Source organism: Schistocerca serialis, chromosome 5 (genome assembly GCF_023864345.2).
Source record: "Schistocerca serialis cubense isolate TAMUIC-IGC-003099 chromosome 5, iqSchSeri2.2, whole genome shotgun sequence".
Lineage (NCBI taxonomy): Eukaryota > Metazoa > Arthropoda > Insecta > Orthoptera > Acrididae > Schistocerca > Schistocerca serialis.
In genome coordinates, this window is record NC_064642.1 from 429,530,268 (window position 1) to 429,548,686 (window position 18,419).

General features: G+C 36.1%; 1 protein-coding gene across 1 annotated transcript in view; it reads right to left on the minus strand.

Moving 5' to 3' along the window:
• LOC126482312 (PHD finger protein rhinoceros) overlaps nucleotides 1-18,419 on the minus strand; it is a 246,149-nt gene that overhangs the window by 126,853 nt on the left and 100,877 nt on the right. Inside the window, exons 10-11 of the mRNA XM_050106352.1 lie at nucleotides 13,838-13,968; nucleotides 1,772-1,892 (exon numbers count right to left, since the gene is read on the minus strand). Coding sequence (XP_049962309.1) covers nucleotides 1,772-1,892; nucleotides 13,838-13,968 — 252 coding nt within the window. The remainder of the gene's footprint in view (nucleotides 1-1,771; nucleotides 1,893-13,837; nucleotides 13,969-18,419) is intronic.

Below are 18,419 nucleotides of genomic sequence, written 5' to 3' on the forward strand. Positions count from 1 at the left end.
AGAGAACCTAACTGATTTTGTGCCATACTTGTTACTGTGAATATGACATGATCCTTGATTTTATGCAAAACGAAATAGCCATCAAAACAGTGGTTATATCTAGTAGTCCTGCAAAATAAAAGGTAACGTCACAATTAATGTTACAGTAATAGTGTGTACAATACACTGAAACTTCCTGGCACCTTTCAATTGCCCACTGTTCCAGTACACAGTTTTAATTTGCCAGATAGTTACAAGGTGAAGCCCATTCCTTCCAACAGAAAGGTTGTAGGCAGAGTTTTCTGTTACACAAAAAGGGCTTATTCTTATTGGAGAAGGACAAAACAAACAGATAAACATTAAACAAATCTTCTGGACTAAATGGATAAAAAATGTGACATCACACCGAGAATGCAAAGAAAATGATATCATTAAAAAAAAAATCTTTCTCCAGGATAGTGCACCTGCTCACAGAAATGAGTTGACAATAGGGAAACTGAGGGATTCAACATAAACATTGATGGAACAGCCACCCTGGTCAGAAGATTTGGTAAGCTCTGCCTTTAGTTATTCTTACATCTAAAGTCGTTTGGTGTTGGAATATCAAATCAAATGATGAAGTTACTGCAGCAGTTTTTCCAGGATCACACTGCAGGGATTGTATCTACTAACTGAGGAAAGCATTGAACAACATCCATAGCTTAAAATGGGCGGCAAGAGTAGTCTGCTGGAAAAAAAAGTGATGATGCACCCACAACAACACAGTATAATAATACAGTGTTGTAAAGATCAGTATGTATCATTTCAAGTAACGTGAGGTTTAACAGAAAGTTAAAGACATAAAGAAAAGAAAATATTCCTTGACAACTATATCTATTAAATAAAATTATTTATGTATAGGAGATACAATGTTAGTTACTTATGCACAAGTACAATTTCATTTCATGGCCACATAATTAATTAAACATAAACAGTTAGTATAAATGAAAACGGATCATCTTCTCAATGATATATGTTTCTGAATCAAAGATACAAATAATACTTAAAAATTCTGCTAGAATTTATTTTGAATGCGGAATGCTTTGGATGTTGAATTAATGCAAAGAATGAAAAAGGAAGGGAAGAACCTCGTACATTAGACAGATCGCAGAAAGAAAGACAGGGAAAGGTCAACAAGAAGCCAGCTGAAACAAAAATTTTCCATTATTTGATATGAGGTACAGACTCAGAATGGGTAAGGTAGGGAAAAGAGATCAGCTTTAGCCTTTTTGTGGCAACCATCCTGCCATTTACCTTGGAAAATGTAGAGAAACTAAGCACATATCCATAAAGCCCAGAGGTAAAAGCACTGCCTGTGAAAGGCAAGGTTTTGGATATGAGTCCCGGTCCTGCATGCAGTTTTAATTTAGATTTCTTCCATTATCAGTCTACAGTCGTAACAGGTTTGGCAACCACTGTGCATAGCTAAAGCAAGATGAAAGGACATAATTTCACAGAACTCATTTCAATTAATTACAGTCATTATCAAATGATTCAGGCATGTAACATCCACAGAGTAAACATCACGGCAAACGGTATGTAACATTTACTCTGTAAACATTGGAGACATTTGTCACTTGATACCGACTGTAGTCAATCAAACCCTGACATGATTAAATAAATATACTGTAATCAGTGCTGTTTTGTATTTACATACATAGATTATTGCATCAAAAATTGTCTTTCCATCATACACAGAAAACTTTCTGGCTTTAGAACGTTTTAGTTTCTTTACCGAAAGTAAAATGAATACCTTTCGCTTTAAGATCCAGTAGTTATAAATAAACTGAATTCCTTCAGCATCAACTTCCATATGGGATGTAATGTCTTTTATACTGACATGTTTGTCAAATTCAGCTTCAATTTCTTGTAGTCTAGAAAAGAAAAAAAAAAGAATAGCAATTAGTATTTACATAGTAACAATAAAAGTATTCAAAGTTATTTAAATGTGTTGCAAATACAATTACACTTTAGCCTGTGTTTATGAGATAGCACACACTTAAATTTATCCCTTGTGCAGAAAGAGGGATGGGAAGAGAGGGGGCATGTGGTTAGTGCAAAAGTAGACAAAGTGCAGAGAAAAGACAGGTAAAGAAGAGGGAAAAGAAAATGAAATACAAGAACAACAAAAAAGAAAAGGTAGTACTGATTTAGTTGTTATTTTACTTGTCATTTAATTTTTAGACACCCTACAGTCTTTCTACTGCTTAAAAGTTATTTTATATCACAGACTGATGACACAAATCTTCTTTTTACAAGCAGTTGATTCATGACCTTCAATTCTAGTTCCTAATTCAACTTTTTGATATTACAATGCAGGGATTAACTGTTTTCATTCTTAGACTGCTTGATGGTTTGTCAATGGAACGAGCCGCTATATTTGTGTTAATTTACACCTATGCAAATGGAAGCTACTATCTGCTAGCTTTTATAGAACATCCATACATTACGGACATGGTATCTTTACGAAGATGGTATCTGTTCTTTCAGACATGTCTGAAAGAACAGATACCATTGGTGATCTTGCAGCTCTCGAAGAATGAAATTACAATGAAACCCAGACCATTAGCTGCTTACAGGCGTTGATAAATATCAACGGGGACAGTTGAAAATGTGTGCCCTGACCGGGACTCAAACCCGGGATCTCCTGCTTACATGGTAGACATTCTATCTGACTGAGCCATCGAGGACAGAGAGGGTAGTGCGACTGCAGGGACTTACCTCTGGCACGCTCCTCGTGAGACCGACATTTCCAACTTATTGTCCACATACTACATTTGTAGTATCTCTGCCCACTATACTCATTACTCGAGGCAGTCAATCTATCGATTCCCGTAAGAGAGCAAAGTGAGTGCATCCGCACTGAAGAAGATCATTGAGCGGTAAGCCTTATCTATACGAAGATGGTATCTGTCCTATTGGACATTTTCAACAGTCCCTGTTGATATTTATCAATGCCTGCAAGCAGCTAATGGTCTGGGTTTCATTCTAATTCCATACTTTACAGTTAATACTTGTCAATGGTGAAACTTTCATCACTGTTAATAAAGGACAGAGGAATTAATTTCTGCGCATAACAGTTAGTTAGTCAGTTTCATATTTGATGGATCATTTGCACAATAAATCGTAATGATGTGGAATTAGTCATTTTACACTCACGTCACAAATTAATTTGTAAAGATGGCAATTTACATGTTTTTTTTTTTTTTTAATTACGCAAATGTGAATTAGTAATTTCTATCCGCCACGTTTTACAAATTACAATAATATAGATACTTCTAAGGTACAGAAGGAGCAGTCAATATGAAGTAATGAGTACCATTTTTTCATCTGCTATTGTAAAAAAATTATGTAAATCACTGTGGCTTTTGAACCATGGTGGATTACTTACAACAAAACAGTTGTCATCTACCACATAACCTCTGGTGATCACCACATATTATTCTTACAAACCTTTTCTGGGCTATAAACACTTTCTTTCATATTTCACATGACATTATTAATTGAAAATATGCAAAATATGTCAACTTCCTGATTTGTCTCCTCCAAAGATTTATAATGGTTGTAAAGTAAAAATGTGGCCAAACTAGGTTGTTTTAGGAATTCCAAAATGTGCTTTTCCCAGTTTAAATTCCCATAAAAATTCCAACATATTTACTGCTGTAAAACACTTAAAATCAAATAATGTTTTATATATTGACAAGTGATAATACAGGAATAAAATTTTGAGCAAATACTACATCTATTACGTTCTTTTACACATTGGATAATAGTAACAGAAATGTGCTATCAAAACTGTAGAAGTTATGTCTTCAAACAGCAGAAAATATTATAGGTGCAAAAATAACTGACCGCAGAATATGAAAATTCTGGATTGGTATTTACTGATGTTGAATCCTAATTATGACGTTTGCCAAGAAGTGACACAGGGCATGACAAAAACTATGTACCATGGAAGCCATGTGTGATTTCAAGAAGACATATGGAAACACGTCAGGAAGGGTGGAGAACTATGCCCCTCACTGAGACAGGTTTAAAGGATAACATGAGAAGTGTACACACTCAACAAATTTTCCTCAATCTACATAATTTTTTATAAATATTGGAATCAGAGTATGGATATAATGTTAATTAATGAACAACTGATGTACTTTTGTCATTAATGCCATGTGACAAGCTTAAAAGGAATGGACACTTGACAACATTTATTAAAACATTCTTCTCTACTAGGATAAGACATTTTGCATTTTTGCAAATTTTGCCTCAAAATGCAAAATTATCTAATAGGTGCCATTTTATAGTAAATTCTACTAGAATGAACCATATTATCAGAGATAGTTTCAAGTAGTTTTATTTACTGCATATAAATATACATAAATGTAACGAGTTTTCTGCTATTGCATATCACCTAGTGAAGCCCAATTTGGAAAGATAATGTTTTTTAAAAAAGGTGCAACAACATATCAGTGGGTCTCATGCTGTAGCACAATGCCAATTGTGGGCAGTTAAATGGTCTGTATAAAATACATGCCATATAATGTTACACAGCACTCAGTCATGGAAGTTAGCGTCTTAGAATAATGAAACACATATGTTTGTCTGCTGCCTGAAGTTCAAAAATTGGTATAATGTCAACATATTTAATGTGGCAGTTTTAAGGAATGGATGTTTTGAACTCTGGTTGAGCCAAGTACTGGTGTAGAGGTCAGGTTTGAACTATCTCATTTACAACTCTGTCAATTGTTACTGACATAACTGCACTGTAGCCATTACCTAATGCTTTGTGTTGTGAGTTGATCATCATTTTCTTTTCTTATTTTGAAATGAGTGAAAACTAATCCTGGTTCACCAAGGAGCTTCCTTAAGACCCTCACAACACCAGAAGGGATCAGTGATCCCTGTGATCATGTGTCAGTTGTACTTTAACAGAGATGCAGAACCTGGAGGTAGGCTGCCACCCTGCGAGAGGGATGCGGGACTTATTTCCCCGCACTGCTACTCATCTATCTGGTTACAGTAATTCCAGTTTGTTTACGCATGCAGACGGCTGCCAGTTTACAGTGTCCTTATTCTGTACTATAACGAGCAAAACACATAACTTTTCAATGCATTTCAAAAGTGCTGAAAATCTTCTCCTGACATGCAAACAGAGTTATTTTCAGTTCTACTTCTATGTTAAATGGCTTGCTCATCCTATCTGTGGTGTTGTCACATGTGTATCATGTGGCTATCAATCCACAAAAGGTCAGAAAACTGTTGAAGTTCATGAAAAACCAAACAGTCCAGTCAAAAAGCTCCAAAAGCATTAAGACTTCTTCTTCAGGCATCTAGCATGACAACCTTCTGCATTTTTCTGTCTAATCATTTAAAAAATAATAAATAAATAAATGCAAATGTCACCAAAAACAGATGGGAGTTTTGCCAAAAATAGGTCCCCTAATCATGCTTTATAAAAGAAATGAGAAAAAGGCAAGGGAAAGAAAGTAAAAGAAGCTACAGAATATGAGTTCTATTCTCCACTGAATCATTTCTTCAAGCTTATGAACTGAAATTAATAACTAGGGGCCAATCTGAAAATTAGTGTAGAGAAATAGGCAGTTTAAAAATTTTTTTTACAAGTTTCTCTGTCCCTTTACTTGCTAATTTTTCCAACACTGTTACTTTTAGACTACATATCGTCCTCTTTTTTAGTTGTTCAATTTGTTCTATTTTTAACTATGTGCATGTAACTTCCCTAGCTTGCTTTTTCCACTCTGCTATCCATCTGATACTTTGTCATAACTTTTTCTTTGTCATTATTACCAACTTTATTCTTCATTCAGCCCTTCAACTCGAAAATTTTGCAAGTATCTGTTGCCTTCAATTATCTATACAGTTTGTTCATTGGGTTGTTGTTATTTTTGGTCAATTTAGTGCCCATTACTAATTGCAATTGTTGGACAACTACTATGTTGCATTAGCAGGTTCCAAAACAGAAGTTGCTACTCGCAAAAAATTAAGAATTAACTACAATGTTTAGAATTGGTCTTTGCTTTCTTTTTTGATATGACTATTTCTGCAGTGAGGTCATTAGAAAAAAAGATACAGTCGAAACCAAAACAATGTACTAATTGGAAGATCATTCTGTGATCTGACACACTGACTGCTGCATGCCTAGTAATTGTGTGAGGCTCTCTGGTGGCCACATGATAGTCAGGATGTTAAGGAAGTAACAAAGTATGGAGGCTGGATAAAAATATGGAAACATTGCCAGAAATGCATTCTTGAACATAAATACAGTGGTAACTAAGCTCACAGATAGTGATATTGTATTTGATTGTTGCAAGTGCCAACATGGTCAAAACAGAATAGTTGTGAATGTATTATGCCGGAGCTAACTGTATTCAAAGGTGGGCAAATTGTGGGTGCTTGTATGGTGGATGCTTCCACAGCCCAGATAGCCAAAGTATTTGGTATTTCAAGAGGCACCACATCAAACATTTGTATTGCATACAGGGAAAGCAGAAAAACATTATCTGCTCAGACAGAGCACAGATGAAAGTGTGTGTTGAGTGATCATCATCACAGATGGTCATTGGAGAAAATGACAGCTGCAAAAGTCCCTGCAAAACTAAATGTTGCACTTGCAAATCCTGTCAGCACAAAAACGACATGAAGGGAGCTCCATTAAGTTGAGAACTGAAGGGCAAGTTGGGATTCCAAAACCACACATCTGTGATGCAAGAGAGCAAAATCCACATTTTTTTTATACAACTGAGTTGGTAATTTTGAGATATGTCCTGCCACAAATTTTATAAAGGTGACATATAAAAAGTTATTATATCCCAGAGAATTGATGGTTATCCACTCATATTTGTTGTAAGAAGAAAATTTCCTCATTTATGCATACACTGTTTGAGAATGAGAGCATATAGCATCCAGCTGCAAAATTTACATAATTTATAATTTCAAAATTTTTCTCACTGACACCCTGCCACAAAATGGCGAAAGGGAAAAAGGTTATCGCTTACTACATTTTTGCTGTACATACCGTAAAAAAATCAGGCATGGCATTTTAAGGTATTATTCTGTCACTACTAACTCTATTCACAACATATTTTACACACAGTATCCACATATACCATTAAATGTGCTGGCAAATTTATATCACTGTATGACACATGGTTCAGGAGCTATGATGTCATACACATTGAGAAGCTTGAGAAACTACATTTTGTTTTATTACTTCTTTACTACTAAAGCCATTCACAACAAATTTTGCAAACGTATTTAAAAAAACTATATAAAACATATACTATCGCAGGGAGAGCCACCTACAAAACAAAACATCATATACCAATTATTACGTAAACAATGTTCAGCCTTTTAAATCGGCATGACTACCACCAAATTATCAATTAGGATGAATGGGCTCAAGCAGAGGGTCTATACTGGCAACTCGCAATATCCTGTTGCAGTGCATGCTCTACAACATGACATTTGTGACCTCAGTGCTGTTTCACCAGACGTGCCATCTGGATTCTTCCCGCAGACACCAGTTTCTCAGAACTCTGCAGGTGAGAATTAGAATTACAACATGTCCTTGATTCTCACCACCCACCTGTCCTTAATGTGCATTAACTTCTTCCATCTCAGCTTTTCTGCACTGCAACTACTCTTTGCTTCACTCCGTTTTAGTTTTCTATATCTTTCACTGTCTTTCCCGTCTATTTTTCACCGCCCCCTCCCATGTCTGTTACGTACAATGCACTCAGCTTGTGCACAATGTTTTAGTAGCAATCTCTGTCTTTCATATTACCCTGTCTTCCACCTTTAAGCTCTCAGGTTTTCAAATCTTTTCCGATGAAGTCCCCAACAATCAGTCTTTTCTTCTCATCCCGTATGGTAAGTCTCCCCTAACCTGCAGATCTTGGTGACTTTCCCAGACATCTACAATCATTTTCCTTCATGTTTCTTCCTTCCCCTTCAACCCTTCTGCCTGAAGGAGGAGCTACTGGCTTGGAAAGCCTGCCAATCATAACAGTCTTCTATGTGTGTGTATTGCTGCCACTTTGTGGGCAATTTTTTTATCTATCCAATTAAATAATTTTTTCAATAACTGATTGTGTTTGTTGTTATATAAGACCATGGGTGTATTACAATGCTCTGTGTCCAAATTTCAAATCAATCAGTCCAGGACCTTTCGAGATCTGCTATTAAGAACAAACAAATAGAAAATTCAAATGTTTCCAATCACATCCCAATGATTCCAACAGATATTCCATTTCAGTTCAAATGCTTGCAACTTCTGGTGTGACTCGCATTTGCAATGACCATCAACAACACCCAATGACAATCATTACAACCCTGTGGAGTAAAGTTGGAAAATCCATTTTCTCACATGGACAACTGTACATGGCTTTCTCATGCATTGGAAATTGTCTACCTAATTTTTGTATGCACCAGATGGAAAAAAACAAAAATATCATGTATCCAAAAGCACGTCAATAAACAGATTATAAAACGAAACACTTTCTTTTTTTTCCTGTGGCACTGCAACAGGTGCTTGGTACAGCTAGTATAGTACAGATACACTATAAAAAATGCAACAAGAGTTTTACCCAAAAAAGTCATTCAGCAATTGTTAAAGGCATAGGATTGGCTCACTGACACATAGTGTTACTTTTTTATTTTGGCTAAACACGAGGCTTAGTGGAATCATTTCTGTAAGTGTATGAGAATTCTGTACTGTAATGTATAAAATAATTAGACATTTCTGCTTGCAACAAAGCACAGGAATGATCACAACAACATCTCTATCCTCCAACATTCTGGACCACAAAATTATTGAAGTCAGCACTAGACTGCTCAATGTTATTGACTGTCTAGAGCTCTTTAGCAATGAAATCAATAGGAAGCACAGGGAAGATAAAGCAAAATGACTGCAGGCAAGATAACAGGGGAAAGTGCGCATTGAGGTTTCCTACGGCGGGAACAAACTGTTTCCTGACTTGATGCAAGAAGAAATGGGTGTCAATTTAGAAGATGTCAAAGATTCAGCTTTAGAGTCAGAGTTTGACAGAGCTTATGAAGGCTTGCAAACCGAGAAGGCAAACGAGATAGAGTCCATTCCACCAGAATATCTGAAATCATTGGAGGATAAACAGTTATTTAAGTTAGTGCGTAAAATCTTTGAAACTGGAGATACACTGTTGGTCTTTTCATAGTAAATCATCCAGAAAATCCTGAAGATAGTGAACAAGGGTTAAGTATGAGAACTTTATGAGATAATTTCACTGCTTCACTCACTTTTTATTAACATTTATTAGCATAGCACTTTTTGGCAGAATGCAGCATTACAGTTACATGTACATTAGTCTGAAGTGAGATGAGGAGTATATGCTGGGTATGGCAGTGAGGTTGTGTTCTGAAATTTAACCATATACAGAATGATTCATTTAGTTCATTTTTGATGGAGATTTATTTGTCTGGCATGCAGAGCACGTTAATAACCAAAACACTATCACTTAACACTTTCACATTTATATTTTTACATTCCAAACACTCTTTTAAGTGATAAGATAAACTTATTTCAGTTGCTAGGGTAGTACAAACAATGAAAATACATATCATGGTACATATTAAGGAGTACAAGAAACTGTGTTCACAACTTCATTAATTCAATTGTTAAAAAACTGGAGTAAATTGTGTTGATGTAAAACTGACCAAAACACAACACTGTGACACATTCAGAGTGTAAGACAACCTTATGACCATCAACAGACACTAATGAATGGCAAAAGACTCTACTCTAATTATATTACAAAAATCAGCATGTTTTAATACTGACCCTGTATAAATCACCTGCAGTCAAGTTATCCATGAATAATCAAATATTTGAATTAGAAAGAAGATCCAAGGATATAAAAATGTATCAAGACCCAAGTTTACACAACACTTTTTTACGCATTTGTTCAATAATATCAATGAAATATTTTCAAAACTCATCATTCAGTAGATAGGAAAGAATTTGTGCGGACTTAGTAAATAAAAAATATTATTGACATTCAATAGTCACTGGAGCTGAATGGACAGCAAGTGTAGATTAGCAGAAAAGCCTCTGAACAATGTGAAAATTAATTTTATACTTTATAGTGCAATCAATATCAAATGAGTAAAATGTGCACAATGTGTATAAATGGAAAAATAATAATATATTCTTATGTAAATATTTTTTATTATACAGTGATGACAAAAAAGGTTTGATGATAGTTCTTCACAATATATCTTGAAAGGGTGTATCTTGGAATGCATACATACTCATTACAATTGTAAGCCATTAAAAAAATAAAAAAAAAAAAGTAAAGCCAGCAGTATACCTTCATAACTATTTGAGGGAAGTTAACAGTTCTCAAACTTTTACAATTGATTTCCCACTGATGAACTGTCTTTGTGAATCTACAATAAAGATAAGATAAGAATAAGAACATACATAGCAATAGAAGATTCCTACAAAACTAAATTGACACACTACATTAGATACTTATGTATCCATATCACACATCTATAATTAGGCAACCACTTCATTTTCAACAATGCCTGGAATGTTGGCCCATTGAAATGATGCCGTGTCTTTTGTTTGATGTCACCATTCTTCCATACTTTTGGTATCTTCCTCTATATACTCCCCCTTCCCCTTCTTTCATATCTATTCAACTTACAAAGTCTCTGGCTTCCGTATGTAATGTAGTCCAGGACAAAAGAAATGACAGTTTTCAGTTGATCACTTTCAAGCACTAGTGACAGTGCCCTAAATGAACTCAATTTTACTGATAATCAGAGATTCGCTGAGATTTATGTGTAATTCTGAAACATGCTTGTGTAGTTCAGATGGAAGGCTAGCTCTAAGCTTTCTGTATATATATTTGGTACACTAGCAGAAGTCGGTTTCTACAAGTTTCCATTTCTCCCAGAAAAAGAAAAATGGTAACTGGTACTGGCTAACTGGTTAATTCCGAGAAATAAGAGATAAATTTTTTAGTTATACCAAAACTCCCCACTGATGGAGGATTGAGTTTGAAGTTCCCGTAAAATTATGTATAAATGTTAAGGAAAAACAGTGAGAAAAGACTGAAATGGTCTAACTGCAGACCAAGAAAAGAAGCATCACCACTCATGTCACATAAGGAACATTAAGCATTGAACAAAACAATTTCTACCCAATCAACAATATGTTCTTTCTAAAATAAGGTGGGTTTGCTGGAATGAAACATGTTTCTAAGCACAATATCTGCCAAATATTTTACCTATTTATAATTTTCCTTTTTAATTTTATTTTCAGTTATTTTCTAAATCCACATAGTAGAAATATTCAAAAACACAAGTGCTTTGTGTAAATAAATATATAAATTGCATCAAAAGAGAAATTCAGTTGAAAAAGCTAAAAAACTATAAGGAAATGGAGTGGCTGGCTATTTACCAACAGGGCACGAAATTATGCATTTAAAAGTAGAAAAAAAGCTAGTTTTAGTTTTCCTTTTTTTCTACTTTTTAAATGTGTAAACTAGCAGTGTTTGGAATTTTATCTCCTGAAAGTTAGTTCCAGCCTCCCATTTTGCCTTCTTAAAACTATACACAGGAATTTTTGCCCGTGTGTGTGTGTGTGTGTGTGTGTGTGTGTGTGTGTGTGTGTGTGTGTGTCCATTCTGAACTGAAGAATAACGAGATTTTAAGATAAGCTAGAATGTTTTGTTAATTATGCATATCAACCTTGAAGGTAATTGGTTATCTTAACTCATTTCATTGCTGAAATATAAAATCAAATTGTGGCTTCTGACTTTGTCAAGACGAAGAGTAGCTCAAAATGTGTGCTGATAATACCCTGTATGTGAATTCTTGGTGTTCCTGTAGATGACGTCTGGTATAAAGTGCCAGCTATAAGGGATGCGGTTGAGAATAATAACGTGTATTAACAACTAGTTCCAAATGTCATTTAACAGAGTACTGCAGCTTATCAGATGTTCCCCATTCACTAACTCCCAAGGTTGGTCTAAAATACATATTGGCATTGATGTCACTCAGAAAATGAACAATTTGGTTTTTGTTGGATGCATACAATAAAGTTCTGACACAAAAGCTCATCATGTAAAAGCACTATGTTTAGAATAACGCAGTATTGCAAATTGCAGTGTGCCATATCTCGGTGAAAGTCATTAATCACAGTGGATACATAATCAATTCTGATGGACCATACTATCAGTCAACGAACAAAATTATGCAAATTCATACATTGACTTCCTAGCGTTTGCAGCTTTATCTTAATTTACACTCTGTAGAATAAGTTGTAAATATTATTTAATAAAAGTTATCTGCTAAAGTGAGCCATACTTCTTTTAAGCAAAGGCAGGGAACTGGGGGGAGGGGGAATTAAAAGAAGGAAAGAGAAAGTCAAGTAGATCTCATCCATTTTTTTTGTCATGTGTGGCATACATCCTAAACCTACATGAAATACACACACGGCCTACAAGTAGCAAAAAATCACAGAAATTAAATTTATAATGATGAGAACATAACATACTTTTGTACTAGGAAAAAAAAATCACTTGAGAAAACAAAATGATGAGAAAGGACACTAAGGCAGTACTTACATTCACCAGGCGAAATTTTTATTAGTGCTGATGATGAGCGCTTCTAAAAGTAGCGTAAACTATTATATCTTTCAAATCGATTACAGGGATGGTTCAGGAAATGTTAAAGAGCAAGGTCGGGTCATTCAAACCCTAAGATGAGAAGGACCCACCAATTATGAGGACAAGGGGAGGCAAAGACTGAACTGTTGACAAAGCTTGTTACTCTGAACAATGAAATTTACACTACTCTCAATTATAATCAATTCTGCTACTTGACTAACTCAACCTGCCAACTCTGTGACAATATTGATTCCATATTATGTAGTTTTTCACACTCAGAGAAAGTTCTGGTAGTTATATCTAACTACAATATGTTTGAAAGCGAAACTTGAAACATTTCCAGCAAGAAATAGGCCACAAGAGCTGTGTCTCCGCTTGCCCTCAATATATTTGGGGCTGTCCAATCCTGGGGTCTGAGTGTCCTGTTCTTTCTTTTTAACCTTTTCTAACCTACCCTCTTTCCTCTGTAAGGAAGTAACTAATGGTTCTGAAAGCTATGAGCGTTTATAGAATATTGTATGATCAAACTGGCAACATAGCTTGTCATTTTGAATAAATAATAATGGTCACCACTGACTATTGTTAATATTTAAGTATAATTTGTGGAAGTGGATTGGTATTCAGCCTTCAATAGCAAAGTTAATGGTTTTAATTCACTGTTCTCAAGTCAGACAACTGTACGATTTGGTTACCTCAACCTGGTACCTTTGTGACAGTAGTGCTTCTGTATTATACAGTTTTTCCTCACCAGAGAAGTTTATGTTGCTAATACTTAACAACCATGAATTTTAAAGTTAAACATAAGCCTTTACAATGCCACAAGAAAGTACTAAATTTGAATCTAATTTTTGTTCTTTTGCCAGTGACATAAAATTATAACTTAGAATATTTTGACAAGTGCTCACAGTGGCAAATATACAAAAATTATATATATATTAATAACTCACTCCTGGCATAAACAGGACCAACATAGGAGGACTGAAGATAGAGCCCCAGAAGAATTTGTAGTATTGTATTTAGCTACAGCAAGATTTTATATACCTGCAGGCACAAAAAGTGGCTGGGAAGAATGAAAAGTTTGTTTCTTAATACGTGTAAAAGAATGAACACTTCCATCCAAATTCCGAGATGAAATTTGATAAGGAACATACTTTGCTGCTCGTGCTTGATTCTTTTCTTCAGATGTCATGTCCTTTCTCTTCTTTCTCTTGGAGTCTTCATCCTCAGAAGCAGAGCCACTCCTTTCCTTCTTGCTTGTTAGACTGTGTTTCTGGCAATAAGACTGGCAAGAGAAAAGGACAATGTAAGCATATCGGATGAGACTTTTTTAAACAAATATTCTGTAACACAGATGAATATGACATTTAAAGGGCACCATACAGTAGTAACCCAAATATGATTGTAATTACAAAAAATTCATAAAATAGGAAAGAATATTAAAATCTGGCAGCATTAAAAATTGAAACATTTTTACCTCCAGGGTTTTAAATGGTGTAGTGATATGTAAAACATGACTTTAAGCAAGACAGATCCACTTATCCTCTTCTACTCAATTCCATCTCTCACCTCAAAGTTGGTGAACCCTAGGAACCTGTGCAACACTTTGGAAGACCAGATACCCAACCCCAGTGGGAAACAGGGTCAGGGCATAAGAGAGAAGGAGAAATGGTCTTCCAAAGATTAGGGGTTTGAGCTATAGCCTAATAAGCCACACCCAGAAAAAAGTTTTACTACAAATGCTCAAGGACATATAGCTGGATGCACTTTTAAGGCAAAGACACGACAAACTAACAGGGAATATGAGAGCTGGGTCACGGAATGTACAGACATTGTATAGAATTTGAGTTCTTGGAAGCCTGAATGGAAACATGATAACCTACAAGGTGGATATCATGGAGTTGTAAGAGATAAGATGGACTGGTGTACTCCGTATTAAAGCGGCCATAACATTGAACACACATTTGGTGCGGGATTTATAGCCAGTCAACCGAACAATTAGTAATAAGATTTAAAGCAATAGGTCCAAGGACATGTTATGTACGAATAAAGGGGGAATTCAAACAATGGAAGTCCAGTATAATAGAACAATAATATTATGAAAAGGATAAGCTACTATTCATCAATAGAGAAGCAGTTGAGTCACAGAAAGACTTCAGCAGTCTTCATTGTGCCTGTCCATGACTCAGTGCCTCCAGTATGTGGTGAGCAGTGATCTACCCATTTCATTATAAAAGGGAAATTCTTTAACTATAGTCTCTTAAATGCACATTTCCTGACTAAGGAGAGGGCAGCAGAAGAGGAGGACACTTTTTATGGGGAACTGTAGCAAGCTTATTGATAGTGTCCAAAAAAAGTGATGTAATAATGGTGAAAGGATAGGGTCAGAGCAGGTATTCTCCACTACCATAAATGGGGTCATCAAACAACAACATTAGGAACCAAATTGACTGCATTTTAACAGCTACCAGGCTTGGGTCTGATGTACTGGACTGCCATAGTTTAAGAGGTGCTAATATGGACTTCAATAATTACCTCTTTACAGTAAAAATAAGAGTCAGAATTTCAAATGTACACAAAGTTAAAAGAGAAAGACAAAATAAGTATAATGTCTCAGAACATAAGGACCAATGGAAGGCTGAACCAATTTGGAAAACAGATTGAGAGGAATTCTCCAGAATTATATTCACAACATAAATGAGCAATGGAATAAAATCAGAAATGAAATACTTACTACTGCAGAAGAAGTGACTGGTATGGAGCAACAGACCAGAAAGATTGAATGGTATGATGAAGAGGGTCAGGAGGCAACAAGAGAAAAGAATGAAGTAAATAAAAGGACACAGGCCAAAACAACAAGAATGCTGGTGGATGACTACAGAGAAAAAAAAGGTGTGCCGAATAGTGGATTTTTAATGTAAGGAAGAAAAGCCTTTTCCAAAGTCAGTTGCAGGATACTAAATTACTGAACAACCCTAATGAAAGCAGGAAATTCTATGGAAGCATCAATAACACTGGAAGGGGCTTTCAACCAAAAACAACACGATGCAAAGGGAAAAATGGTGAACTAATAGCATTACAGGAAGGGGTATTAATCGCTAGGCGCAGTACTTTAGGAATTACTATACTCAGATAATACTGAAACATAGGAACTAACTTAAACCCAACAGATGGAAGAAGAGGAATATGGAAGGGGGGAAGATTGGTGTTTAACATCCCGTTGATAGATAGGTCTTTTAAAGTCTGAGTACAAGCTCGGATTAGGAAAGAAATAGGCTGTGCCCTTTTTGAAGGAACCATCCTGGCATTTGGCTCAGGCAATTTAAGGAAATCATGGAAAACCTAAATCTGGATGACTGGACAGGGATTCAAACCGCCGTTCTCCTGAATGTGCATCCAGTGTGCTAACCAATGCGTCATCTTGCTCAGTAAGAGAAAAATTGGATGCCTTCGATGCAAGAGGCTCAGCAAGCAATAAAAAAACTAACCAACAATAAGTCAACTGACAATGACAACCTGCCAGCTGATGTCATCTAGACAGATGCCTGCATGCCTCAATCTCAGATATATGGACATACAGTGTCATCCCAAATGATAGGAATATGAGAGTAATATGTGTTATATATAAGAAAGGGACATCCTGGAATGTACACACTATATGATTAAATTAATGAACACCATACATAAAATATTCTCCTCCCTACTTTGTACCTGTGGAAAACCTTTAGATGAAAAAGGAATCAGGAGATATCAGGCAAGCTTTAGGCCTGGCAAATAAACTACTGACCAAATATCCACCCTAAGGCAATTACTGGAAAAAGCAAGGGAATACAATATTGAAACACACCATACATTTGTTGATTCTAAAGCAGCATATAAAAATAAGCTTGCTGAAGCCATGAATGAGCTCTGCATACCACAACAGTCATTACACTTCATAAGTTTGACTATGGAAAAATTCTGTAATTTGATACATAAAAAATCTAATCAATAAGCATAGGAAGGAGAACACACATATGAAAAGTGGTTTTACTGATTGTTGGGGACTGCAGCAGAAGAGACTTAAAAAACTGAGAGCTTAAAGGAAGAAGACAGGGAAATATGCAAGACAGACATTACTGCTAAAACATTGTGCATGAGTTAATAACAGTGAAAAGCTAAATGCATTGTATGTAACAGAGGTGGAACGGGGATGGTGAAAAACAGATAGGATGAAAGATGTAGAAAACTAAAATGGAGTGAAGAAGGGAGTAGTTACTGAGAAGAAATGCTGGGATGGAAAAACTTAATGTAAATTAAGACCAGGTGGGTAGCGAGAACCAAGGATGTTACAGTGCTTGTTCCCACCTGCAGAGTTCTGAGAAACCGATGTCTGGGGCAGAATCCAGTTGGTGCATGTGGTGAAACAGTCACCAATTATGTGTTGTAGAGCATGCTTTGCAACAGGATATTGTGTGTTAACACTACACACCTTCTGCCTATGCCCATTCATCCTAACTGATAACATGGTGGTAGTCATGCCGATGTGAAAGGCCAAACAGTGCTTGAATAACAGCTAGTATATGACGTGTCATTTCATAGTTGGCTCTCCCTTTTATAGTACATGTTTTGCCAGTTACAGGGCTGGTATAGGTGGTGGTAGAAGGGTGCATTGGACAAGTCTTACAATGGGGACGGTCACAGGGGTATGATACAGAGGGTAGGGAGATGGCTGCCTGTTTCACCACATACACCATCTGGATTCTGCCCCATACACCGGTTTCTCAGAACTCTGCAGGTGGGAACAAGCACTATAACATGTCCTTGGTTTTTGCTACCCACCTGGTCTTAATTTACATTACATTTTTCCATCCCAGCATTTCTTCACTCCATTTTAGTTTTCTACATTTTCATCCTATCTGTTTTTCACCATCCCCCTTCCACCTCTGTTACATACAATGCATTTAGCTTTTCACTGTTATTAACTCATGCACAATGTTTTAGCAGTAATGTCTGTCTTGCATATTGCCCTGTCTTCTTCCTTTAAGCTTTCATGTTTTTAAGTCTCATCTAGTGCAGTCCCCAACAATCAGTCTTAGCTTCTCATCCCATCCGGTACGTCTCCCTTGACCTGGGGTTGTGGGTGACTTTCCTGAACTCCATCCCTTTTCCTAAACCTCTCCAGCCCTTTTCCTTCACCCCTCTTTCTTCCCTTTCAACCCTTCTGCCGGAAGAAAGAGCCACCGGCTCTAAACACTTGCATAAGTATAACCTTTTTATATGTGTGTTCTCCTGCCTCTGCTTGGTGAGTAGATTTTTTAGCTGTCCAATTATGCTATACTGTCAAAGTTGACTATTTTCCTGACTATGGAAATAGTAGTATGTACAGTATGGATACAACAAAATTAAACATCAAGGTTTCAGACTATGGACTGAGGCAAGGGGATGCACTCTCATGTATGCTTTTTAACACAGCACTAGAAGGAGTAATAAGGTCGACTCAAATCAACACAAAAGGCAGAATATAAAACAGAATGGTGCAGGTTCTGACCTATGCAGATGATGTGGATATTATTATAAGAACAGGACTAGCTGCTAAAGGAACACATAGGTGGCAGAAACAATAGAAATGGGACTGCAAGTGAACATAAAAGTACCACCAAATACATGCGATTAATACAACCAGAACAGTAACTGTGTTCATAATAAGAATAAACCTGATGTAAACATTACACCATGTATTCTTCCACGTTTGCT